The sequence below is a fragment of the Micropterus salmoides genome, unplaced genomic scaffold (genome assembly GCF_014851395.1).
Source record: "Micropterus salmoides isolate LMB-PRFRI ecotype aquatic unplaced genomic scaffold, ASM1485139v1 Ms_hic_scaffold_20, whole genome shotgun sequence".
Lineage (NCBI taxonomy): Eukaryota > Metazoa > Chordata > Actinopteri > Centrarchiformes > Centrarchidae > Micropterus > Micropterus salmoides.
In genome coordinates this window covers 18,406,945-18,433,197 of record NW_024041151.1, presented here as the reverse complement: position 1 = coordinate 18,433,197, position 26,253 = coordinate 18,406,945, and the positions used below count along the sequence as shown (strand labels likewise).

General features: G+C 40.7%; 1 protein-coding gene across 3 annotated transcripts; it reads right to left on the bottom strand.

The window, feature by feature from the left end:
- Window positions 1-9,389: 9,389 nt before the first annotated feature.
- mrrf (mitochondrial ribosome recycling factor) lies at window positions 9,390-26,200 on the bottom strand. 3 transcript variants are annotated; one of them, XM_038733127.1, is made up of 7 exons: window positions 26,063-26,200; window positions 22,655-22,819; window positions 22,348-22,500; window positions 16,748-16,866; window positions 12,434-12,525; window positions 10,654-10,813; window positions 9,390-10,252 (listed from the first exon to the last, which is right to left on the bottom strand). In XM_038733127.1, the coding sequence occupies exons 2-7, from the start codon at window positions 22,815-22,817 to the stop codon at window positions 10,175-10,177; spliced, it is 765 nt and encodes a 254-aa protein (XP_038589055.1). In that variant the 5' UTR covers window positions 22,818-22,819; window positions 26,063-26,200; the 3' UTR covers window positions 9,390-10,174. The 3 variants fall into 3 exon arrangements, with proteins under 3 accessions (XP_038589055.1, XP_038589057.1, XP_038589056.1); XM_038733129.1 differs by having other exon boundaries at window positions 26,049-26,154; XM_038733128.1 differs by lacking the exon at window positions 26,063-26,200 and adding an exon at window positions 25,844-26,012.
- Window positions 26,201-26,253: the final 53 nt, after the last annotated feature.

The following is a 26,253-nucleotide window of genomic DNA, read 5'->3' as shown; positions in this document are numbered from 1 at the left end:
TCTGTATGTTCTTCATTCTCCAGAATCCTATATCTCACCGTGTTCATGACTTAATTCAGATTTTCATTCAGTCAGCATGTTGCATGATGCATATTTGACAAATTGTTCATCCATGCTTATTCTTTTTTCCCTTGCCTTATTCTATTTCACTGCTACATCAACCCTCAGATAGGTTTAGAGAGGGACCATCACTAAATGCCCGATTATGTGTCGTTGCACTTCAGCTGCTGGCTGTGTGTGAGCTCAAAACTCTGCAGTCAGCAATGGTCAGCAAAATTATCATTTCATTTCTCTCACATTTCAAACTAATTTCTGTGTGAGGGTTACTTCACTTTCTAAATTGAGAAGTGAAAGACTAATTGGGAGGCAGATTGGCCTTGGCCTTGGTTAGTTAGTCGCAGAAAAAGGATTGTTGCATCACAGACCTTTTCTCTTGTAACATGGAAGTCACTTACCGGCATGCATCCAATGACTGGTCATAGATGCGTTATTCAAAGACATTTGTCTATGGTATTATTATAGCCTACATGGCACTGCTGCTAACTGTAGACTCTACCATTAGCTAGTTAGATGTCCTATTTGCTGATTCCACATGATGGAAACCGGTGGAGTGTTGGTATTTGTTTACACCCGTAGCACAGGAGCTTTGGACCGCCTGGAGGAAAAGCAAGCGGGCAATGGAACCAGGTTCAGCAGCCTCCCAGTGAACGTAGAGCGGGATTGAACAACAACAAGGAATACAGTACCAAGTTGATTTACAGCAGCTCCAACTAGGACTCTGACTCCAGGGAGGATGGCAGATTCAGGCCAGATAAAAGAGGTATCAAGTAGGAGATACATCAACCACAGTGTCGTCCGCATCAGCGAATATTTGTTCTTTGATTTAGTCCTGTGTTTTGAACAAGGAGACTTGTGTGATATATTGAAATAAATGAACAATATGTTCAGTCTATTTGCTGGTTGCGCCCCTAGTAATGTAAGCTGTTTTGCTGGCAGAGATGAATCCATAGAGGATTATCGCAGAGTTATGCAATTCCTCTCAGCTCTTCAAAGCAATTTCAGCTCATTGTTTTGCTGCTAGCAACTTTACTGTTTTGGTTCAGTCTCACAGCTCTCATCAACCTTGTTTCTAGCGGCAGCAGGCAGCTGTTTCCGGTTAAAGAAGAAAGCACAGATAAACTCACTGTATGCTATACCTGCTCAGCACCAAACACACTGATAAAATTAGCGATGAAATGGTTAACATAGTGGATCACTTAGCCACCAGATATAGTCAGAGCTAGATATTTCCTTCAGGAGCTGGTGGAGATCAAAAACTCAGTTAAACAGTGAATACTGTACTTACATTAATTGTGTGACCGGAAACACAACTCTAAATAAATGTTAATGTTACTCCATATCTGCTGGAGGTGTAAATAACAAACTGTTTGCTAATATGTTCACCTCAGGAAAAATGAAGCCATGAAGAAAAAAGAACAATAATTAGATTTGAAAATAAAACCACCCACCATTATTAATCATTTGCCTCCATCAGCTATTTTTTGTCGACTATTTGTGAACAACTTTCTCCTTCTGATACTTGAACTAATACTGTAGACAATGCTTGTGCATTGTTTTAAGATTTTCTGCTTTTCTGCTTTACTCAGAAAGTTAATGAATTGTGTCTGTAATCTCAGCTGTGATGAATACACTGTGTCATTCTGTATGTTTATGTGAACAAGAGCTCATCCTGGGAAGACTGTAACAGGAATCTGTCTTACTCATAAAAGACTCATCAGTAAAATAGATTAAATAAATTATTTTATTTAAGTATTGCATAATTAGTGTGTCGTGTTCTGGTAGACGTTGGCAGTTTACTCCTGGTCTTAGTGACTGCCCAAGTATGTTTCAAAAAAGGTTCTCTCTTAAGAGAACTTAAGGGACTTAAGTCAATACATTTCACAAACATATTTCACTATTACACACAAACAATGTGCCATGATCAGTTCTAACGTCATCACAAATACTAGGGCTTAGTTCAGTTGTGAAAAATATATTGGTCAGTAGTGTTACTGTACACACTGAGCATTTTAGGATTACTGTAAGAAATCTGAATCATGGGAAATACCAAACATGTTTCAATATTTTGGAAAAAGTTTGAGTTGGACAACCTTTTTGACATATAGGCCTACCAAATGACAAAAGAGAAGTGGTCTATGATGCAAGAGTGGTTTGAAAAGTAGGTACTTTATTTCCACCATGAAAACATTGTCCCCATTGGAATTGATTTTAAGAAACACAAATTGAACTGCTGTTCAATGAGAAAATTACCAATTTTTAACAGCCACCTTTTAAGCCTACTGGAGGTAAGTGGTTGAAATATCAATATCAATTATTAGTATTTTTTAAGTATTGCCTTAAACCTGTTTTATCAGTCTTTCAACAGAAAAAGGGAAGCCATATTATACATTCAGTATTATAAAACTGTTAACTGTAAAATTATTTCATTCCACAGGTGTAAATGAGAACGAGATGTTAAAGGGTAGTTATTTTTTATGTTATTCTTATACTTATATCTTAATATCTGCAAGCACTTTTTTTCAACCATTACAACAAGAAAATGGTGTAGTTTCCCGCCCTGCCTACATCATAGTTTCACTAGATGGTGCCATCTTCCTTCCCATGCAGGATCAGTGTGCGAGCTGTAGCAGGTTTCTGAGGTTGGCTTATTATGAATCTATGAAATTGTGTTCACATTGGTGGCTAATTTTGGAATTAAAGGGTCACAGGGAAAATTATTTCTGTAAACATACAGAAATTCTATTTCTGCTCTTTCCCCTCATTTAATAAAAGGGAGGGTTCTTATGAGGCAACTGTGTCTTTCTTTTATTTCCTTTCTTGAATTCACTGTCATATGCTTTTCTTACCATAGTACTCAGTGATGTCTATTTTATTGCTTCTAATCCTATCTTGTTTCAAAAATGTTTAGCTCTGTGGTTTGAGTCACTGGGATTTCTCACTGCAAATAGAGTCTGATGTTGGACTATAGGATCAGGGATTGATCAATGAATCAGTAAATGAAAAATGGATCAATCTGCACTGAATATCAGAGATTTCAGTCAGCTAAGTTGGTATTTGTGCTTGCTTGTCTGAATACTCATAGATCTAACTTTATTTAACCTGGAAAGAGCCTCACTGAGACTGAAAAAATTTATTTACCAGAGTGATTTTGCTGCAGCAGCAGATAGACAGGAACATTTGAATACAGCTTTTCTTTATTTTTATGCTTTTTGTCCTTCTGCTTGAAGATAATCTTCTTTCAGTCGAGAGAAAAGTATTTATTAGTGATTCTGTGCCAAAAATACAACTGCAAGGTCCAGCTGTCCAAAATATTCCCATCATCCATTCAATCTGAGAAACCCAACTCCCCAACATAGCTGATGCGCCACAAACCCCACACACACACACACACACTCAAAATGAGTGTTAATGCCATCAAAAAGGATGGTCTCCTACATGTGCAGCCCCCACTTCCACCTTCAACCTCAACCTCCCAGACCGGCGGTTTCATCATTTGGTAATTAATATTCTAGAGAAGAGGTGAGCATCAGGAAACAATTATGTAATAATGTATGGATGTAAATGCACACTGCGTCCACACAAAAACACAGGAATGTACAAGCACCGTATATCACCATGATCGACTCTTCCTCTCATCCAAGATCAGGTTGCTCTCAGACATGCAACACAACTGGAGTGAGTGTAATACATGTGCTGGGTGGAGGGTGAAATCTAACATTTGAAAAATTATTCATGGTGCTGGCTCACACACACATTTTGTGTCCTATTATTCTTTAAATATAATTTTTACTATAGAGCATATTTCTAAACATGTTTCTGCTCTTTTGTAGCCACAAATGTCCAACAGGTTTTATGAGTTAGCGTAAGCTGATCCACTGATGTCCATCAAACAAAGTATATAAGCAAGCAAGCTGTTACAACTACAAATATATGTTCCAGTTGTAACAGGGTGTGTACCAGACCTGCCCAGAGTGATCATGCTTTTTTACTTCAGAAAACAATATAGCCAGTCAATAGAGGGAATAGCAGTTCAAAGTAGGAGATGTTGTTCATTTACATTGTAAACTTACATTAAAGGACAAGTTATAAGAAGAAGTGTATAAATTTGATCATATTACATGAAATAATAGGCCATGACATAAAAGTGCATAACACATTATAGGACAGCTTTTCCATCTGAACAGTTGACAACTCTCATGACATGAATGAAGATATTGACAGATTCACTAGATATGACATGTTATAATGTCACCTGCATTACATTAAATGTTACTGAAAGTTATATGAGGTGACAAGACTAAGTGACAAACAAAGGACAATAAGACATTAAATGAGGACAGGACATGTCCTGATATACAGTATTATATAATATGCACAGCAACTTTGGGGTGATTTAGCCATATAGAAAGAATTTTGAAATACCTCGTTGTTTAAAGGTGCCATACAAATACATACGCCTTGCGTATGCTGTGTATGATGCCCGTTTCTGAGATAGAGTAAAAAGTAAGTGCATATGTATTGTGCAAAAGCAGTAAAATGGGTCAAAGTGTTGTTTTTTTATGCTCCAAATGGGCAGTTAGATAGATTTCAAGGTGGCTTTGTGGTTAGATTCCCATTGGAGATAAGTCAGGTTTAATCACCACAACAGCTTCATGTCCCACTAAAATGTCATCAAACCAGACACTAACACCCCCCCCCCCCCACTAACTCATACTAAGCCACTTAAGAAGATTAGCTAAAATTTAAAAATGCTAGTGCAAGAACCTTACTTACATGGACATGTATTGCACAGTGACAGGGAGGGGTGGCGATGTGTTGACGTTAGCCAAAAAGATGCCACACTTGTCATTGGAATCTATCACACGACTCCAGTTTGTATCCATATAGTCTCCACTGGCTCTGACTCAGACTGTGTGGTAATTGGGATCAGATGAGTGGCAGCAAAAGCGAGGCGACCTGGGTTCTCCGGGACACACACTAACCTGGAAGCATTTATTTTATGGAAAAGATGTTTAGTTAAAGTGCGGCGTTGCAGCCTGCAGCCCAGCCCCTCTAATGACTCTCCAGCTCTCTTGCCCAGGCCTGGAGACAGAGCCCTGTGATGGATATGACTGGTGAAATGGACACACACACACACACACACACACACACACACACACACGCTTCCATCACAGTGCACTGTGATGGATATGACTGGTGAAAGCTCTGAACAGTGTTTCCTGAGCCCTTCACTTCCTTCCTCCCAGGCCTCGGTCAGCCAAACTGAGCCGGGTTTCACTCGACTCGGGCCGGATTGGATTGCAGATTAACTGGCTTCCTGTCCAATCCATTGGCTGCGTTCATCTGCTTTCCGTACGGTACTTTTATTTATGAGCAAGCGGTGACGTTATTGAGGATGAATGAGTCTCTTCAGGATGGATGAGATCCTGGAGGTTGGGGTGTGGGGTGGTGATAATTGAGGGACAAAGTTTTTTAGCAGTGCATTGCATAAAGAATTCAGAAAGAATATTTGTGCAGTGTATGTTATCGCTTGCTGAACTACAACACTTTGGGAGTTTAATTTTCTTGAAGCGGTTCACTGTAAAAATCTCCATCTGACCAAATAACCTTTGTCTATTATTGGGCACTGAAAGTCATATTTTTGGAAAACCAGTGAAATAAATCGGACAGTGTGAGGAGGTATTCCAGTGCAAATTAACTTGATGCAAAAGCTGTCTAGACTGTCTAGAAGTGTAATGTTTCTTGATTCTAATGCAGCAATCTCCCTTATTCTGTCTTGTTTCAATTAACTAATTTGGATTTGTATTGGAAACAATTTTGAAAATTAGTTTTACTGTAAGAAAACACGACTTCTTCAAAAAATCTTAATAAAAGAAGAAAATTACTTAAAAGGTACAGATGGTAAGATGAAGATATCTTTGCTAGGCCTGAAAAGTATTTTATTTATTATTTATTGTCAAAGACAAGAGGGTTTGTATAACAAAAGTATTATTATTTCATTAAACAGCAAGTCATGCCAGACAGGCTTTTACTAATTTTCTGTAATATTTTCTTTAAATAAGACTTGGCTGAGGACTCTTTTTTTAAGGATTGAGATGTAGAGATGTGTTTTGTAGATTGGGTCCATTGTCATTCCCTCCACCATCCCATCACTACAGGCCTCAAACACCACCCACCCCACACCTCTCATCCTCCTCCCTCCCTGCCTGCCTCTCCTCTCTCCTGCTGGCAGCCCTTGATTACACTTGTCTCCTGGGGGAAGGTTTAAACTCCTCAGAGATAGTAATATCGAGGGCACTACTGGCTAGTCACTTCAGATCAGGCGGGGGGAGGAAATGGCGACGGACATAAAGCTAAATATATAATTCCTCCCATGCTGGTAATCACGATGTCCAGACGATTTGAAATGACAGTTTAACCACTTTAGACTGAGGAACGCTTTGTTCAGATTTGAGAAGCAGGTGTGTGCGTTGGAGCGTCTGGTTGGTCCCTACGATGGTTGGGGAGCCTCGTCGTGGGCACGTAGCCTCTCCAAAGGGGCCCGTGTGGTCCTCTCTAAATGCACATGGCGGGGGGGCGCACGGTCCATATAGTTAAAATGCCTTGCAGACCAGACAGGAGCAATTCTGTGAATGACTGACGTACCAAGAGCTCCGGAAGGAAACACTCTCACCGCCCGGTAGTAGTTTACCTGATTATTAGGAAATCCAGCTTCCTCCAAAAATGGAACGGCCATTTCCCTGTTAGATGCAGTAAGAGCGCCCATCTGGATTAGCCTACACGAGGCACAACAAGGCCTCACGCCACAAAGCTCAACCAATTACATATATAAATATTAATAGGCTAATCTGCACATATTCTTCTCCTACGAGCCTGTTACGGCATCCCCGAAAAGGGTCAGAGATACTCTTATGAACATCAAATCCATTTAAATCTTTAGTTCAATCTGCGTATGCAGAGATTTTTGCTCCAGACAGGCTCTCTCACTGCCCCCCCCCCTCATCACATTGCAAGAGGAGAGTGCATTTCGCATTCACGCCCTGATTGGATCCTTGATGAGATCTTCAGGGTGGCTTCTCACACTCTGGTGCTCTTAACACTCCAGAGGTGATGAGAAGAGAGAGAGAGACAGAAGGAGGGAGGGAGAAGTGTGTGTGTGTGTGTGTGTGTGTGTGTGTGCACGCGCACCCTGAAGGGTCGGCTCTGTCGTCGCCCAGCTCCGGGGCTTGATGTTCGGAGTGTAATCACAGGCGGCACAAAGGGAAGACAGACAGCAGAGGGGAATCATATATGTATTGTTTCTCACACACACACACACACACACACACAGCTGCTACACAATATAATGTTGGTCTTTTATGGCAAACTGGTATTAGACCATGGTCATGAGCTTCTCTCAAAAGACATGAATAATGCAGTGCAGACATCTGCGTGAAAGGTAGAGCTATTAAGAAGTAGAACCATGCAAACAGGGGTATGGGGCAGAATGAAGTGATAGAGAGCAACACTCATGGGATTGTGATACTATTTAGGAATACAAGTTTGAAAAGGATGAAACTGGCATCAGTAAACACACTGCATAAAGAAAAACCCTGCGTAGTTTCAGAAATTCCCATGTTGAAGTGAGAAGAACCTGAATTCATAAGAACTAAAAAGCACTCATGCTAAATTTAATACACTCAGGAGTTTTGCTGCTTCAGCAACACGTGGTCTGGTATGACCAGTAGCGTACATTGGCTACTGTTAGCAGAGAGATATTGCTGTATAACTGACATTACTTAGTCAGTTCACTGATTTATGACTCTTCTGTACTTGTGTTACTGTTACATTACATTTTACCATTATCCTATATGTGTCCCCTTTGCAGCTGTTTGGCAAATTGTTACATAGTCTTGCATTTGTATTTCTGTCATGCAAGAATCAGACATTGGTGCTTTATAGCAAAAAGCTTTATAAAAGAGCTTGTTGTGAGTTAAAGCTCAGTTAGTGGGCTAAAATGTGTAACTGGTAATCATTCCTTAAATGCACCAGCAACAAATAAAAGGCTAGACTATCAAATCAAACGTTTACTGTGCTAATTTAGACTTGTATATTTTTCAGAAGAATCGCCAAAGGACACAGCAGAAATTCCACAAAGACAAACCTCTGTTGCTCTTTCTCGCTTGCACACACAAATGTAGTCTCTCACACACACACACACACACACACACACACACACACACACACACACACACACACACACACACACACACACACACACACACACACACACACACACGTCAAAAGGCGGTGCTAGTAGTAGTAAACATTTGAAAGGAACAGGGGTAATTCACATGATAAATGTCAACCAAAATGAAGCTATCAGCTGAAAGCAATTTCCTTGTGCTTGCCTGTGTTCTGCGCCAGGGACTTGGGAGATTTTCACCCCTCCATCGATCATGAAGCCTCTGTTTTAGGCCAAGGTACACAATGCCCTCAAATTGCTGACATATGGACCTAGAATCACCACAAAAACCTGCCATTTCCACCCCACCCCTCCTCTGTCCCGACCCAGCCACTCCTCTGCTAAACTCTTGTTTATCCAATGACTCTGGTCTGTTTAGGCCATTAAAGCAAAGCCATTCAGGGAGACGGAGCGCCAAGGCAAATGTAATAAATCCACAATCTGTAGCGTGCAATTTAGTGCCGCTACCAACTAACACAAAAGATGACAAAAAAAACAAAACACCACGGAATCTGCATCGTCACCACTCCTCACTTCATATTCTCCATTTTAGTTAAGTCGCACAGCATTTTGATAAACATAATTAGTAGTTTGCAATGTTGCAGCAATGTAATGACTGGGTGACCAAGTGTGTGGGCAAACTTTTAAAATGAAACCTGTCTGCCATGAGGAGACGCCTGCGACCGGTAGCAGAGGAAGCAAAACAAACCACGATAAAGCTGAAGACACTGACCACATAATAGCACGGAAAGCCTCTAGCTGGTGTAAACAGTGGCTAGATGAAAGCAGAGACGTGTGTGTGTGTGTCACTGGGTAGGTTTCCCCATTCAAACATTTCTTCTTATTAATCCGACTTGAACAACTACTCGTGCAACAATTCCTGAACGTGGATTTAAAAGTGCAGCTATTTAAAGACAAAGGAGGGCCAAGCGCACAAAGTTAAAAGGCCTCTTTTCCTAATGGACAACGGTGGTGCCAGCAGCCAAGACCTGGAGGTCTGTACACAGGAAAAGTCCATTATCACTCTGACTAATGGAGGAGGGGGGCGACTTCAAACCAAACGCGGAGAAAAAGAAAAGAAAACAAGAGAAAGATGACGCACATGGTACAAAGCAGTGTTTCTTTAATGGAGTCCATCAATAATGTTAGTTCCCTGACTTTATTGTCGAGAGAACAGCTGTACTATCAATCGTAGACATGGGCAGAAATTAAAGGCCCCTTTTTTTAAGTGCATTTTTTAACAGACTTTGAATCAATGTGAAACAAATGTTTGGCAACACGCTAATCATATCCTGCGTCTCTGGAACATACTCTCTCTCCCTTTCTCTCTCTCTCTTGCTCTTGCCACCAAGACCAACCCGCAGCCAGTTTACATTCAGACGGGTGCGCTTGTTTTATATAAACAGACAGCCCTTGTGGCAAGGGGTTTGATTAGGAGGAGGCCCACAAATCCCATTAAAAGTCCATTTGTCCCTCAGTTGGTGTTTGTTTGAAGACAGGAAGAGTAACAAGGGAGGAGGGAGGTGACTGGCAGTCTTTCGTTGTTGTTTCCGTGACAATTTCTGTTTATGCACTGACGGTCAAACACAGATATCACCCAGCAGTGAAGAGCACATAATTGCCATTGATGAGGGCAGGAACCAAAGCCCAGTTTCTGCCTGGAGCACCAGAACTTGTACAACAGTGGCCGAGTCTCGCTCCTCTGTATAAATCTTACAGACTGTTCCACTCATCAAAAGCTACCTCCCCAACTCGATTGAGTCACCCTCTTTTATAACCACAATAAGAATGACATGTTGCTTCTATGTGTCCATCTGTAGGTTCAGCAACAACCAAATGATACAGTATCAAAAACAACATAAAAATACAATGCTCTTTCAAACGTCACAGTCACCCTAACAGCTCCTTGGTCTTGGCTGCAAGCTGTTTGTCAATGTCCACTGCAATGTTGTCTGACATCTGCTGGATCTGTGAAGGCAGAGGGTAAGACGGGAAAAGATAAATCTATTTTGAAAACACCTTATGGGCTTACTTTTGACCAAAGGTCCAGTAAAGGATGACAATATGTCGCTGCGATTTGACTGGACTGATTTTTCACTTTGGTGCCAATGTGGAACTTACAACTAACATTAACAGTAAAACACTAAAGCTGGAAATTACATATAAGGAAATGACTTCATGGCTAGTTATACTTTCACTTTAAAAAAAAAAGAAAAAAAAAAAAAGACCCACAATAGTTTCAGGTGTGAGTAAGCTCTAATTATCATTTACCTCTTTGACTCTTTTCAATTTTATGACTCATCTGACGCAATGAGCCACTCATCTCAATTTTTCTGTGGACTACGTGTAGCAGCATTGTTGTCGCCTACCTGTTTTTCTACAAGTCGTATGGTGTCCTCCGAGTGTCCCTCCTTCGCCTTTTTGACTTGTGCGACAGCATTAGATCGCACCTTCCTCAGTGAGTCTTTAGCCTTGTTGCTGAACTGTTTGGCCAGCTTGGCGAGGTTCTCTCGGTGTTCCCGCGTTACTCTGCAGGTGAGGGAAAAGATTAGAGGAATGAGAGTAAGACAGAAGAGGACAGAGAAAAAACAAAACAGAGACCGTAAGAATCCCAGACAGACAGGGAAATGGATTACACCAAGCAAGGGTTCACAGACAAATATCTGTTTTTATTTGTCTATGTGCATTTTGAAGATATGATGATGGAAATTAGCTTAGCACGACTCTATAGTTTTAAGTAGCAGCTCCTCTGTGTAAAGTAAGAAAATGTTTAATAAGACGCTGTTAAGTACCATACATCTAGGAAAATAAGATAAACTAGGCTAAACAGTTAACATACCCTCAAACTGCACACAAACACCTAAAAAGAGAGTTGCTCTGACTCTTCTGACTGTAAAGAAAATACTAAACACAGAAACACTTAACTGTGCAGAGACAAAATGACAAAATAAACCATAAAACCAACATCCTCACTTGTGCAAATGAATGCTTGTAGGCATGAAGTATAAGTCTTTTAGTTGTGACTCGTAGCAATCACCTAACAACAATCACTTCCCGAGGTCTCGGACCAGAGCTGAAACGTCCGTCATCCCAACAACTTTGCATTCACTTTGCATTTGTTAATCACTCAGAAAATCCTACTTCCCATTTCACTCTCCCTCTTTGTCCTTAATTGCCTTTTTTCCACTTCTCCTCATTGTTTTTGCCTCAGGGACTATTTGCAAACAATCCAAGTGCAGCGTCTATTTACCACAAACAATACGGCCTAATTACTGATTCCAGGGCCAATCAAGGAGCGCCTTCTCTTTGGAAATGCAAATGGAGGCTCAAAGCGTGCCGAGACTGATTGCAGGGGGAAAGCAGTCCGACTCTTGTCTCCCTCCTCTGCCAGACTAACACCTGCTGCTCCATGCGCGCGTACACACGCATGCACATAAATACAGGCCGGCATTTATGCATGTATACTTACATGCACATGTGTGTATATGTAAAAAATAAAATCTTTATATACACACACACACACACAGAGTTCTTTAGTGAGTGAGTTAAGGATAGTTTTGTATGAGGTTGTTTGACTTGGCAGAGAGCGAGAAAGAGAGAGAGAGTGAGAGTGTGTGTGTGAGAGTTAGAGAGGTCTAGCCAGAATGAAGATATAGAGTGACCCAAGCCTCAAATCTACACAATGCAGATCTCGGTACATCTAACAAAAGTCAATAAATCTGTCAGTTACAGCTCAGACTGGGGGATTTATTAATGGGGAGAAATTCAAAGCCATGGATGAGACTTACATAATGTACTGATTATTTTATTGGTTTACTGGTTAATTATTTAACCTACAAAATCTCAAAAAATAAAGTCAAATGTCTGCCAAAAGGTTAAGAGCACAACCAAATAAGTATCCAAATGATTTATTTTATCTAAATAACAGTAAATAAAACTTATTTAAAAATGATTATTAATAAACATTTTATCAACTGAGTAACTTGATCAGATCACCCAATCGTTTCAGGTCGTTAAAATAAATGTTTATCTTAAATCACAGGAGTGGGAAAACAGGAGGAATGACAGAAGAAAAGTAAAAGTGTGAGGAAAAAGATGGAAAAGCAGGAAAGTTGCCTGTGGGGCTGTTTGTATCAGAAAGAAACTCACTTGGGAACAGGCACCTTGACGATCGTCCCGTCCACCTCTGGGTTAAGGTTCATACTACTCTCTCTCAGGGCACGAGTGGCAGCCGCTGTAGCCTGGGGGTGCACGCACACACACACACACGTCAAACACTGGTGTGAATGGAAAAGCATCACTACAACTGCAGGTAGTGGCTTAGCTCCAGCTGGCAATAATTAAGGTAGGTGGTTTTGTGTGTGTGTGTGTGTGTGTGTGTGTGTGTGTGTGTGTGTGTGTGTGTGTGTGTGTGTGTGTCAAGGGAAGAACCATGCAGTGTGGAAGTGCCTCGGGCTACTGTCAGTGCTCAGCCTTGTGGGACAGGACTGAGAGGTTGCAGGGCAGGGCGTTGACCCATGGCGACCTCACAGGAGAGTCTGCTTGTGCTTGTGTATAATACATGGACACTCGCACATACACAAACACACGCTTTTGAGTTTGCATGTGTTCATTTTCGGATCAAATTTAAATGTATAAATATCAAAGCAGCTTTGGCTTATTTATGAAAATGGATTTTTTGTTGTAATGACAAAAACGCATGTACATGTATGACTTTATTCACTTTAACAGAGAGTACATGTCAACACTTTTCTTGTATTGTGGTCAGATTTTGCATGTGGCCAGCTCATTACCTCATGTAGGGGAGAAAGGGAGGTCTAAAGGCGGGAGTTAAAACATTTGGAGGTTAAATATGTTGAAAGACATTGATTGTGACACTTTAACACAACTGAGGGACAATTTTTGAGAACGACTGAACCCAGTTTTCTTGTTCTGCTATTTTGTTTCTGGCTGTTGTGACGACAGTGAAGATTCTCAGTCATCCAGGTCATAGTTATCCAAGGTGGTCAAACTGGAATTGGCTTAAGACACTCAAAAATGTTTCACCAGAGTACAGAAACCAACCAGCCAGGAGCACTGATGAACCAAGCAACATCCCCATTGATGACGACCCCACAGAGGTTAAATAGCTTAGATTCCTTGCCAGTCAGTAAAAACTGAAGAAGCCTCTTGGATGAGAGTCTTCAACCAAGTACATTTGCCCTTGATTTTAACCCACCATGGATAACTAAGACCTGGATGATAACAGTAGTGACATAAAGGCTTTTGAAATTATGCAGAAATGGACGTGGGTCATTCATGTTATTGTCTTACTAGGGCTCTTTCACAAAATACGTTTTGGAAGGTATGTAGGAAAATCTCAGGTGTAAATAATCAAAACAATGATGGCTGAATTCCATTTAACCGCTTCACTTTCAGGGTCCCGGCATTATGCATGCTGGCTCACTGTCAAACTGCCATGGCTTACTGTGACACTTGAACAGAACGGAACCATCATTAATGTTAGACTGGTTGTGTCAAGACCAGCCTCATTTCTGTGAACATGGACATCAGATTCCCTTAAAATCTGGCATCATCACACATGACTCTGTAGGTGGTGTAACTGATTAGAAATCTTGGAGTAAATGTAAACTAGACAAACAGATGATCTGATCAAAAGCCATTTTCATGAATTCAATTAAGAGCATTAAGTGGAAATGCATGTTTCTGATCTGCATTGTGCAACAACATCAACAGAAATAAATAGCAGGTGAGGATAGACATGGCTCTGGGACACAAGATATCTCCTGCCTCCTGCAAATTTGTCAAAACTATCACAAGAAATGAAAACATCTGCCCATGTTCTCAGCTGTTGCCTAAAATGGCTTATTGAAAAAAAAATGCTACTAATATTTCCCAAACACCATCTGTCATTTCTGTAAAGGATGAAGATAATCAGAGGGAAATGAAAAGAAGAGCATTGTGTGTTTTGTGAGGGAACAAGAGATCCAGAGTCTGTGGCCACTGGCTGGAAAGGCAGATGTGCTGTAAATGCTAAATGATGTCTGAACACAACACAGGATGAGACAAAAGTTGCTTTGATACACTATGATGATATCAGTTTACTGATATTGTAGCTTCTTCGGCATTTTATTTAAAAGTGTGTTTGTATTTGTTCAACAGTCCATTAGGTCAGGCAGAAAAAGAAGCTTACATGTGACTCAATGGTAAATATTAGAATAGCATTCACATATGTGAATCCAACTTGATCCAACACACGCACACACGCGCGCTCACGCACACACACCTCCTCAGTCCAGCAAATACTACATTAGAGCCAGAGAGCTACAGTTAAACAGTGCATGCAGACAAAGAGGGATGAAGCCAAATCCTTTGAATTACTGAAAACAAAGTCACACTCCTCAAACCAATTCTGAAACCGCATGACAATTCCCTTAGCTGAGCTTTACAAAGTGAGGAAATGTGCTATGTGAGGAAAAAAGCACAACATTTCCCTTCCCTTCCTTTCTACCCTACTCCCCTTTCTCGACAGCTCCTTCTGGGCTTTTCCTCTGGGGGAAAGAAATGGCAGCAAGATTAAAGGAATTTATTTGTGTGCATTAAATTAATGCATGAGGTTACTTTTTGTTTCCTTTGTTAAAAGTCATCCGGAGCACAGGCCTCTGGTTGCTCTCTGTGAGTGTGGGGTGATAGATTCGGCAAATACCTATGTTTGATTGTTCTCAGCATCAAATTCATCACCATTTCCCCCCCTCTCTGACGACTGCGCCGGTGGTTACGGAATACCGAGCGGAACTTCTCTGGAAAGGCTGGGCAGGTTCTGCTTAATATGTTGGAGAGGAAGAGAAATTACGCTGAAGTTTCACATCAAACGCCTGATGGCCTGGTTCAAAGCAAAGAGGCGAGCGGAGAGGAATGTGTGTGTGCGAGAGTCTGTGTGTGTGAGCGTGTATAAAAAAAGAAAAGAAAAAGGGAGACCTGAAGAAACACTTTATGAAGAAAGCGTTGGTATGCTTAAAACATGCGCGCACACACACACAGAATTGCCTCCTGATCTAAGCATGCTGTTAGTTGTTGTTGGTTCCACTGTTCCTTCCCAGGCTGCTCTTAATGAATGAATGGAAAACAATGATAGGGCCTCTGGAGTGCCTGGTAATGGATAGGCATCATTATAAGCCTATTAGCTCTAGGTACTGAGGACTCACCTCCATGTGGGACATGGGTAACGTAGGGCACGACAGGGTAGCGTGTGTACGCATGAGTGTGTCTGTCAGCGTGTGTGTGGTCTGCGGTCGGAGTTTCTGGGAAGGAAATAGACTCACCAAAAGGACCATTCAGCCTGATTCAGGTTAAAGAGACTGGATTTCCAGATTTGAGGTGCTGATAAATACTTGGATTTGCATGTTGTTTTGTGATATTGGCACAAAAGAGAACAAAGAGGTGAAAGCACGTCTCTCAGGTTCACAAAAGGTGACCAGCAGGAAAGCAAAAGGTGGTGGAAGATAGTGATAGTGAAGATTGTGAAACTGTTGTTTGTTGTAACAGACAGGTGGTTCTCTGAAACAACAAACTGCTTTTGAATGTCATCTATGCTTTTAAAAACTGGAAAAACTACATTTGTGGACACACAGGTCTCTAAGCTCTGTGGCAGGTTGGCAAAACATGTTAAAATGGTTGATTTAGATTTTTTAAAACTCACTTGTCTTGCTTGTCCTTAAGATTTTAATTATTTTAAATTGTTGTCCATCTATTTTATTGTGTCTAACTTAATGAACATTATAAAAACAAAGCACCACTTGGCTGTGTATCAGCTCAATATCTAATGAGATCAAAAATAACTAAATCATCAGTAATGACAGTCCGCGGATATATGATTGTACAATGTCGTGTTAAATGCTAAGAGCACATTTAGCTTTTCCAGACAACCAGAAAGTCTGGCCACTAACAATGTGAGTTGCTCTGGAGGAGAAAATGTCTTTCTTGAGCTCTGATTAGTAATGTATTGTATCATCTAAGAAGGAAAAGGAGGGAGAGAAAAAGGAATGAAAAAAAATAGTCCATTCCTTCCTAACCTGGGGGTAAAATGAGGTCATTTCCTTTTCTGTGACAACTCACACGTAGACATAACCACATCTCTGTGGGCGCACACCCAGAGTTTAGGTTCTTGTTGCTATCTTTCACCAGAACAAAGGGCTCACCGAGTGATCAATCAATTATCATCTGAGACACAGTTGGAGAGAGCGAGGCAGGTCAGGTTTCATTTATACAGAGATGTGGACTTAAGAGTTCTGGTCTGGCTCACGTTTCCTTCTGTGAGAGGACGTCGATCTGTCTGTGCTTTGGATTATTTTTATAAAGCTTTTAGTTACTGTCCCTGTCCATGTCAGACAAACAGATACCGGTAGGAAGAATCTGTACATGTGTGTTTTTGAGTTTGGCTGTGTGTGTGTGTGTTCGTCTTACCTCTGGAAAGCTGCTCATGTTGACCATAATGAGCTGGGGTGATTTCATGGAGATCTGACCCAGCTGGTTGAGAGGGAACTTCCCATCTTGAGTCGTCACCACAATGTGATCCAGAGCTCCTAAACAAATACAGATACAAGTAATTGTTTATTTACTTAATTTATTCACCTACATAAACAATTTACGGCATAATTTTAATGTTGCCATGTGCAAGTGCCTTCTGTAGTCCCCCTGATTCTGTGCATTTATTCATCTGCAGGCCCATTTTAATCAGCCAATATCAAATTTATCAGCATTTGCAGCAATACATTTTTATAGGCTGCATTTTACAAATATTTGATGGTTTGTTTTTCTATACTTAAGTTGACTGTCATTTTATAGTAATATTTATAGCTACTATTTAAAATAATTTAAACTTCAATAACTGCTCTGTGCACTCCTTTTACTATTATATTAGTGTCGTTTTTGATAATAAAGGTTATTGTTCCTCTGTAAAATATCTTTACTGCTTATTTATGTTATGTGTTTTTGTAAAAATAATTAATTTTAACAAATACATTATTATCAGATTTGTTTTCTTCTCATGGATCAATATTGGCCCCAAAAGTATCGGTTGGTCTCTGGTAAATATGGGAGCTTTTCTGGTTTGATGACACTGTTTCCATGCAGACCTAATATAAAAATGAAAGCAAAGAGTCAATCAATCATTCAGACTGTCAGTCAGACAGATTAACAAATAAATAGACAGAAAGATGAATGTGCAGCAGAAGCCACAAACTGCATGAGTTAATAAAAATGCGAGTCCACTGTCAGACTGTTAAGAGTTTCCATGATCTACTGTCTCTCCTCACTGTCAACAATGAGAGAAGCAAAGATACATTTGCCAACATGAGTTGACTTCTGTCTCCTCCCTCCCTCCCTCCCTCCCTCCCTCTCCCTTTTCTCCCTCCCTCTCCCTTTTCTCCCTCCCTCCCTCTCCCTTTTCTCCCTCACACCATCCATCCACCCCTCTCCCTCTCCTCCATCTGGCTAACCTCAGACGCAGTTGTTTCCTTCTTCTCCACCTCTGCCTTACATCACTCGCTCCCCGCTTACCCACTGGGGCCTGCGCTGGTGGTGTGTGTGGAAAAGGGGGGTGGGGGGTCAGGGGTGGGTGGTTTTGGTGAGCTACTGGTGTAATTTTCTCTATATGATCAACTTATAAAATGACTTAAAGGGCAAAAAACCCCAGACATATCAGTCAGAGATTAGATACAGAAGAAATTAAATATATATATAAAAGATTGGCATGATATGATGAAATTAACACCTTTTATTTCACTTACATACTGTCTTCCTGCCTGCCAATCACTCTGTCTCCCTCTTTGAATTCAAACGTCCTGAGTGTGCAGCTCTGAACCTGCCTGTTTGTCTCACAGTGCCTCTCTGTGTATACACACCGTCCATGTCCATGTCTCTGACCTTCTGCTTCTCCGTCTTTGTTACCTGTGCCTTGACAATGAGCAACTACACATCTGCTAGTAATTTAGGAGGGCAGACAGAAAGGCAGACAGACGGACAGTCAAATACATGGGTGGAGGGTGAGGAGGGGAACGGGGGGTTGAGAGACAAGAGATAGGTCAGAGGAAGATGGCTGAGAAAGGATTTGCCAAATTGTTCTTTATAAAGACATTACATATACCAATAATAGAACACATATTATATAATGTACACTATACATTTAAATGTAAACTATAATTTTTTGCTTTTTATCAAAGTTTAAGTTACTAATATTAAACAGGCCACACTATTTGTAAACTTCCAATACTAGTGCTAAGGATGTATCCGGCTAATCGATATTTTGGTCAATATTTATTGATATTTGATCTATTTTGGTCCACTTTGACATCCCAATATAACTCAATGACATTGGAAACATTATGCATTTTGAACTAAAAAAACATGTTTTTTAACAGTGAATTTCCTTGAACTGTAAATATAATTCAACTAAAATACAAAAACACATATCTTATTAATCTTAATAATAATAATAAAATTAATAATAATAATAATAATAATAATAATGTATATAATATAATAAATAAAGCCTTATTTAATGTATGATGTGTATATACAGTCTATGGTATTATATTGTTGTTTTTATTTGGTATATAAAATGTAAGAAAGGATTGCTGAAATGTGACTCATTTTTTTTGGAGGCTCCAAACACAACACAACTCTAACAGCACAGACACACACGCATCAAAATCCAAGAAGTGGCCGGCTTAACCGGGTTTTCACAAACGATTGCTCACTAGTCCACATTGAGCTGAACTAAACATGACACAGTCTGACTCAGAGTGAGTTTGGGCTTTTAGGGAGGTGCAAAAGCGTGCCACTGTCAAGGAAAGGGGTTTGTTTTCCTGATCGTTGGAAGCCAAAATTGTATTTGAAAATAAAATTTGATTAATCGCCCAGCCCTAATACGTAGTCTAATAAAGTTTACACTGTCTCCATAATACAAACATATAGTTTAAGTAAACATGAAGTCAGCATGGTTTTCCATTCAGCTCATCAGACATACATGGCGAAATCACGATAAAATCTACTCTGGTTTATTCTGACAGCAGGTGTTGCTGGAAGGCTTTACTTACACTATAAACTCTGGCGGTCACAGAGAGCTCACAAAGATATGGTTAGGAGCATTAGTCAATACTACAGCTGGACTTTATCTGTTGTCAATCTGAGACAGCTAGTAAAAGGTAAAGGAAATGATGCATCCTGAACTGTAACACTTGGAGAAACAATCGCCCTGATCAGCAAAAATGTGGGTAAATATGTTTAGCTGAGCTTTCGGGTTCATAAATGTGTCATCACCATGAGGCTGGTCCATGTTGCATTCTCACCACATGCAAACAAGTTAACTTTAGCTAGAGATTTGACCCAGACCATTAATTTTAGATGGTGTCTGTGCAGTTGGTCAGAGCTTCAACGACTGCTGTAAAAACAACACTGGCATACAGTATCATCACCTTTTAAGTTGACAACTTTGGAAAACTTGTTAGCATAGGCAACAGTTGCATGTTTACACATCCAGCAGACACAGAGCAATATTAGCATTCATTGGGAGTCGTGTTTCTAGCCACCTGGTGAATGGAAGTCCAACATTCACTCTGCTTTTAGCTCTGTTTTTAGTCTCCACCAACTCCTGAGGGAAACATCTGACTCTTTAGCTTCTAAATGCTCCACTATGGGCAATATGTTTGTTAAATGTGTCTGACGTTTGGTGCTTTATAGATAGTGTACAGCTGATTTTTAGAGCTTTCTTGCTGAAAACAACTGCCTGCTGCTTCTGGGTTTTAACAAATATTTACAAATTAGCACTAAAAACACAATGTACACCCGAGGCTGATATTTAGTATATAGTCATTAGTGGAGCCAAGAGGAGTGTGAGAGGGAATCCAAACAGTGAAACCAAAGCAATGGGCTGAAAGATGCTAAAAAAGGAGGTGAAGCCGCAGAGTCAAATGATATTTGTCTGTGGGGATACGAGCTGCTCCTTTTTACATACAAAAAGTTGTGGATCAGTTTGGATCATTGCAGCTTGAATGTGCTGTATTTAACTTCAGGTAAGATTACTCATCTGTGACTGACCACATGATAATGATGATCCCCTCTTTCTATCTATCTGAGTTCTGCTATTCGTTTGCCACATGCAAACAAACACATGCACACATACGATATGCGTTCATTGTAACACACAATAGTACAAACTGTCATATCCACACACACACACATGTACTCATAAGCCTAATGAGAGCCAGATGAGAGGTTCGTGGAACAAACACACACACACACTTACATGAGACACACGCACATTCGGACAACTGACGTCATTCCATTCCACCATCTCATCTCTCCTGTCAGCTCTAAGTCCTGCTGCCTCCCTGGATTACTGTGCAGCTGGACAGAAGAGAGGAGGATGGAGAGACTGGAGGACAGCAGCGAGGGATAGAGAGATGCAGGGAGGAGACAGGGCAGCTGACAGGATGGAGGGAAGACAAGAGACAAAAATGACAAGAGAAAGGAGGACTGAAGAGTTGGAGGGAGTGAAGAAACAAATGTTTCCCTGTAGGTCGATTAGAAATTTGAATTCAAAATGTGAGACAGAGATTAAAAATATGGTATCAGTAGAGGCCAAAATATAAAGCTGGAAATTGTTGGAAAAATAAATGAGAAGAGAAAGTAATGGAGAGATAAAGGGAGGGGCCGAAGATAGAAAACAACTCAGACCAAGAAATTACTGAATGATGAGTGGGGAAAGTAAAGGCAAAAAAGAACAATGAAACAGTTGGAAATCTACAAGACATTGAGGTTTTAACTATGAAAAAAAATCAAGGTCGTCTTTGTGCTTCTGTTGGTTAACTCCAAGTAAAAAAACTGCAGATCAAATTTCAGAGAAAGTGTACTTTCATCTGAGGAGTAAAAAGCTCAGACACTTTAAGCCTGAAGTCTGAATCCAGGGGCTGCATCCTCCCTCGGGAGCTTCCATTACACAGCCCGCCTTGGAACCCCCCCCCCCCCCCCCCCCCCCCCAAGCCCAGCTCCCATTTGTTAGAACCCAGAGGCAAAGGGTCACGACCTGGATGTACTTGGGGAAAAAAAGAGGTCAAACTCAAGGCCAAGGTAAGGTTACACTTGGGCTCACTCTATCCCCTTTGTCAGGTAGATGCAAACAAAGAAGAAGACTTACTGACCTCTGTCCCAAAGTAAGAATGTCCCTTAGATGTGCTGTTAAGAAGGAAATGCCTCATGTGTATGGTACATGACACAGTGAAAAAATAAAAATACACTGCAATAGTCGATGCAGCATTCATGCATGAATATCTTGTGGTGTGGTGTTTTAAAAAAAAACTTACTTAATACTCTGCAATTTGGGAATGTAATGCTGCCTACTGCCTAAGTTACAACGAGACGTAACAAATGGCTTATGCAGCACACAAGAGAAGTGTGTAGCTGCTTTTGCAGAGAGGTTACTGAAGAACATTCTTTGGAAAAACTGGATTCAAAAATCACTTTCACTCTGGGTAAACATTTTATCATTCTGGTTGGACTGCAGACATCCATGAGACTACAGACATACCTTTGCAGATTGAACCTGCAGTAGGGAAATAGATACAAATACCAGAAATGAAATAAGAGGAACTTCGTAATTTAACAGATCTGTATGTGGTATGATGTTCAACATATAGCATTTGTTCTGTTGTTGTAGCGTGTGTTTCTTCTTTAACCCTGTTAACAATAAAGGGAACTAGTAAGCTGAGCAATTCAATTAAATCCTTACATCTGTGGTAACACTATGGTTCCTCTTATTATACAGCTATTTATGTCCACTCAGTGTTACATTAAATGAATACGTGGCACTACTGGAAAGCTATTTATGTTAACTTTTCTGTTATTTATGTCTTTTGTAAGGAGACTTAAAATTTGAACTTGAGACTCAATGTTTCGTGTTTTTCCTTTTTGCTAGCTGTTTAGTTTTGTCCATGAGGGAGTGAAGTTTGAGAAACAAGCACCAGATGAAAGGGAGTCCACGAAAGAAACAGAGACGAGCTGAATACCTGGTGAGGTTCGGATGCTGAGGTTGCGTGTGAAGTCATCTTTGAGTGCATTAAGAACAGCCGTCATGTCCCCCTTCACTTCATCCAGACTGATGATGTCCTCCACTAGAGCCGAATTAATGTTCACCTTAGCCGACTGGCCCTTTGCCTTGGCTTGGAAGATGAAAAGAGGGGGGAAAAAAAAGGCACTGTGGGAAGAGTGGAGACTCATATGTATGACAAATAATATCTAATCAAATAACCCACATTCTCGCCAACAACAGAACCACAGAGGTTGCACTACAGTCTCTGGGATCTCCTCACCAACCTTTGGCCTTCTTGGTGGCATACAGCCTGGTGCATGCAGCCGGGTAGCAGGTGATGCTGGGGTACAGATGTGGTGCACTGGCCCTGGAGGTGGCCACGAGGGGAGACCGGACCTGTCGCCCCAGGGCCTGACAAAGCAGTGGTCGCAGCACGTTCAAAGCCATAACTGCCGAGACAAAAGCAGGAAGTAAGAGAGTAAATAAAAATGTTGTTAGAGGAAGTATAAAAGCACAATGTGGTTACGTCTGGAAGGAAAAATATTGATTAAACTTGATATAATCACAAATTGTTCACAGATCTGTTGAAGGCACCGCTGGTAATATTTAGCGAAATGACTCATATCAGCCAGTAGGAGGTAGACCTACATCTTGTTCTGACTTATTACTGTACCACAGTCTCTTTTTCTCTTGACAGCTATATAATGATACTTTGTGACTGGTGCTGTTGAATTGTGTTGCATTGTAGTGGGAGGTGTTCCTGTTATTTAGCCCACCCCTTAATGATATAAGTGGGCTAAACAAATAATAGAAACACCTGTCTGTATTATGCAATACAGTTCAACAGCACCATTGCACTGCAGGCTCCATTTCCATCTGTTTGTGACAGATATAGACTTCCAGTTTTGTGTTTTGAATTGTGGTTGTGGAGAGTGACCCTTTCGTTTACACTTGGTTCTACGGTTGCAACTAACAATTATTTTCATAATCTGCCCTGTAGGCGTTTTTCACAGCACACATTTTGGCACGTCAACAACGGGAAAAGCACATGTGTAATTAATAACACTAATAATGACCGCATTACAATTCGGTAAGCAAGTTCCAGGGGGACAGTATTGTGCTTGCTGGCTCACTGGCCTGACTTACTGGAGCACTTAAATGAACCGAGACATTGCTTTTTCCTGCTATGACAACCCAAAAAAATCTGCTGTGAAAAAGGTAGACTATTACTTTCTTGACCAATCATTTAAATCGTTTGGTCTATTAAATGTAAGAAAATTGTGAAAAATGCCCACCACCATTTCTTAAAAAGAAGGTGATGTTTTCACATGTCAACCTAACAGGCCAACTCTCTGAAATATAAAAATATTCATTTTTCAGTCACATAAGACAAACAGAGACAGAAAATCCTCACAATTGAGAAGCTGAAACTGGGAAATGTTTGACATTTTTGCTTGAAAAATGATTGCCTCATAAATCAAGATATTTGCCAATTATATTTCTGTTGACTGACTAATAGATTAACTGACTAATGGGTTGGATCTGAATTACTCTGACTGGCAATGAAAAGGACATTGAAAGGAGGCTCTTGTAAATCCAGTTGCACGCACAGACTACGTTATATGCAATTACACAGTCACAAACATGCTGTTTCGCTTCCTTTTACACACACAAATCTATGGGATTAAACTACCTCTATACTCAGCCCACGCACTGTTGTTTGGGAAATTCCTTAAGGGGAACCTCCCATTCCAAAAAACACACAACAACATGAGACCAACCACCTCCCACCTCGCAAACTGGCTCTCGAGTGTGAACTGTGCCACTGAACCTCAGCGTACACACAAGCACAGACAAGATTTCGGAGCCCACAGACAAAAACACACTAAAGCCTGTCTTTCACAGTCAGTGGTTGTGAACAGCTCTTCGTGTACTGCAGCCTGACTGACATCCCCTATTGTTTGGTGTGTATTTATAACTGGTGGCTGTGAGGAGAAACAAACCATACTGTCGGCACTGAAGACAGGTTGGTTACAAATTAGAAGAACATATTACTGAGATATTTTCCCTGCATAATTTTATAAAGATTTGAAATTATTTTCAGCTTCAAGCAAAATCCACTCAATTAGCTACTAAAAAGCTGAAGATGTTTCTCCACTCATCAAAGAGGATCCAATTAAATGTCCAGTTTTTTTTGTATGCTCTTTATTATGCTCTAAATGTTGTTTCAAAGATTTCTCCACACTGGAATATAAATCTAAATAAATTTAAACTTTTTAAAAAAACTTAAATAACCCAGCATATGTATTTTTGTGTAACTGTAGATTTTAGACTCCTCCTCAGGTCATTTAAAGCCCAAATATCCAAGATACAATACTGATCTCTGTGTGCTGAAAAAGGTTGCCACGGCCATGCCACAAGTCCAACCAAAATCCAAACATATTCCAATGTCAATATTTAGGCTAGACTGTGGACCACCACCTACAATACAAACCCATAACAGGCATCCATGGCTGGCAGGTTTCCTGACAAGCTGATATGATACGGCAAACTGTGGCAGAGCAGATAGGCTCGGATGTGGGACGGTGACGGATCTCTTTAGAGTGGAAGTCAAGCAGAAAAAGTGAAGCACAGGTGTTCAGTGGGATACTGTAGCCTCATATCCTGTAGGTTTCACACACAGCAGCAGCTGCAGACACAACTCTACTTCTTCCAGTAGCAGGAGCCAGCTGGTGAGCCCGCATGATCTCCCCTATGCACACTTTACAGTTTGAGCAGAAAATAATACAGCAGAGCATCAGCAACGCCTCAACACTGTACAGACTGGGGCTTAAAAATCACTGAACCTCTGTTATTTGTTCATGTGTCCATCAGTTTAACCAATAGACTGTTTAGTCTATAAAGTGCCAGAAAAGGCTGATAATGATGATCCCAACTTCCTAGAGCCCAAGAACACGTTTGAATTGCTTTTTGCCATAGTCACATGAAAATGCTATAAAGCAGAGAACAGAGCTTTTAGAAGCTAGAACCAGCAAATGTTTGGCATTTTAGCTTGACAATTTTTTTAATTGATTATCAGAATTGTGGGCGGTTAATTTAATATGTCACCTAATCACTAATCTTTTGAGTACCTGGTCACACTATAAACAAACTAAGTAAGGAGACACTAAAGTTACGTCTCAGTGGATCCATTATCTGATTTCTATCGAAAACCTCCCTAAAAACTGAAAATGATATGATATGATGATATGATCAGTTTGACTTTTTATCGTCTTGCAGGCCACTGCGAGGAACATCCGCTGGGCAACTTCACGAGATATCCCACATTGAACAGATTTATTGATACATGTCGATATCAGAGTGGTTTTTGGTAATCATTACTCTTTTTGCCATTCAGTCCTGCAAGTGTTACCAGGATGATTCAGTGCTGGAGTTTGTAACTGACACTCGAGTAAAGCAGGACAAATACGTACGTGTAAGACAGCTGACAGGTCTGAACACTTTATGTAAGTGAAGCTGTGTGAAGGTCGGTGATGTGGGGCGCGTATATACAGCCTTCTCCTGCAGATACCACGGGCAAAAAACTAACAAAAACGTAACAACGTGCTTTCCTAAACACCACACTGCCGTTAACTTCAGCTATGACCCAGCAAAACACAACCTTCAATGGTACATTACCCCAAACAGCTTACTTCCAAGTTTAGTCCTCACAGAAGCATGTCGGCTAGAGAAAAGCCACGGTTGCCATCTCTGTCGTCATCATCACGCGCCGACATTTTTTGCGACGTCCAGTTGTGTGTTTGAAACATTTTATGAGGTGGGCCGATGGGGCGGGGTTTCTGCCTTAAGTGACAAACCAAGATGACTCGAGGTCTGAGGGAGA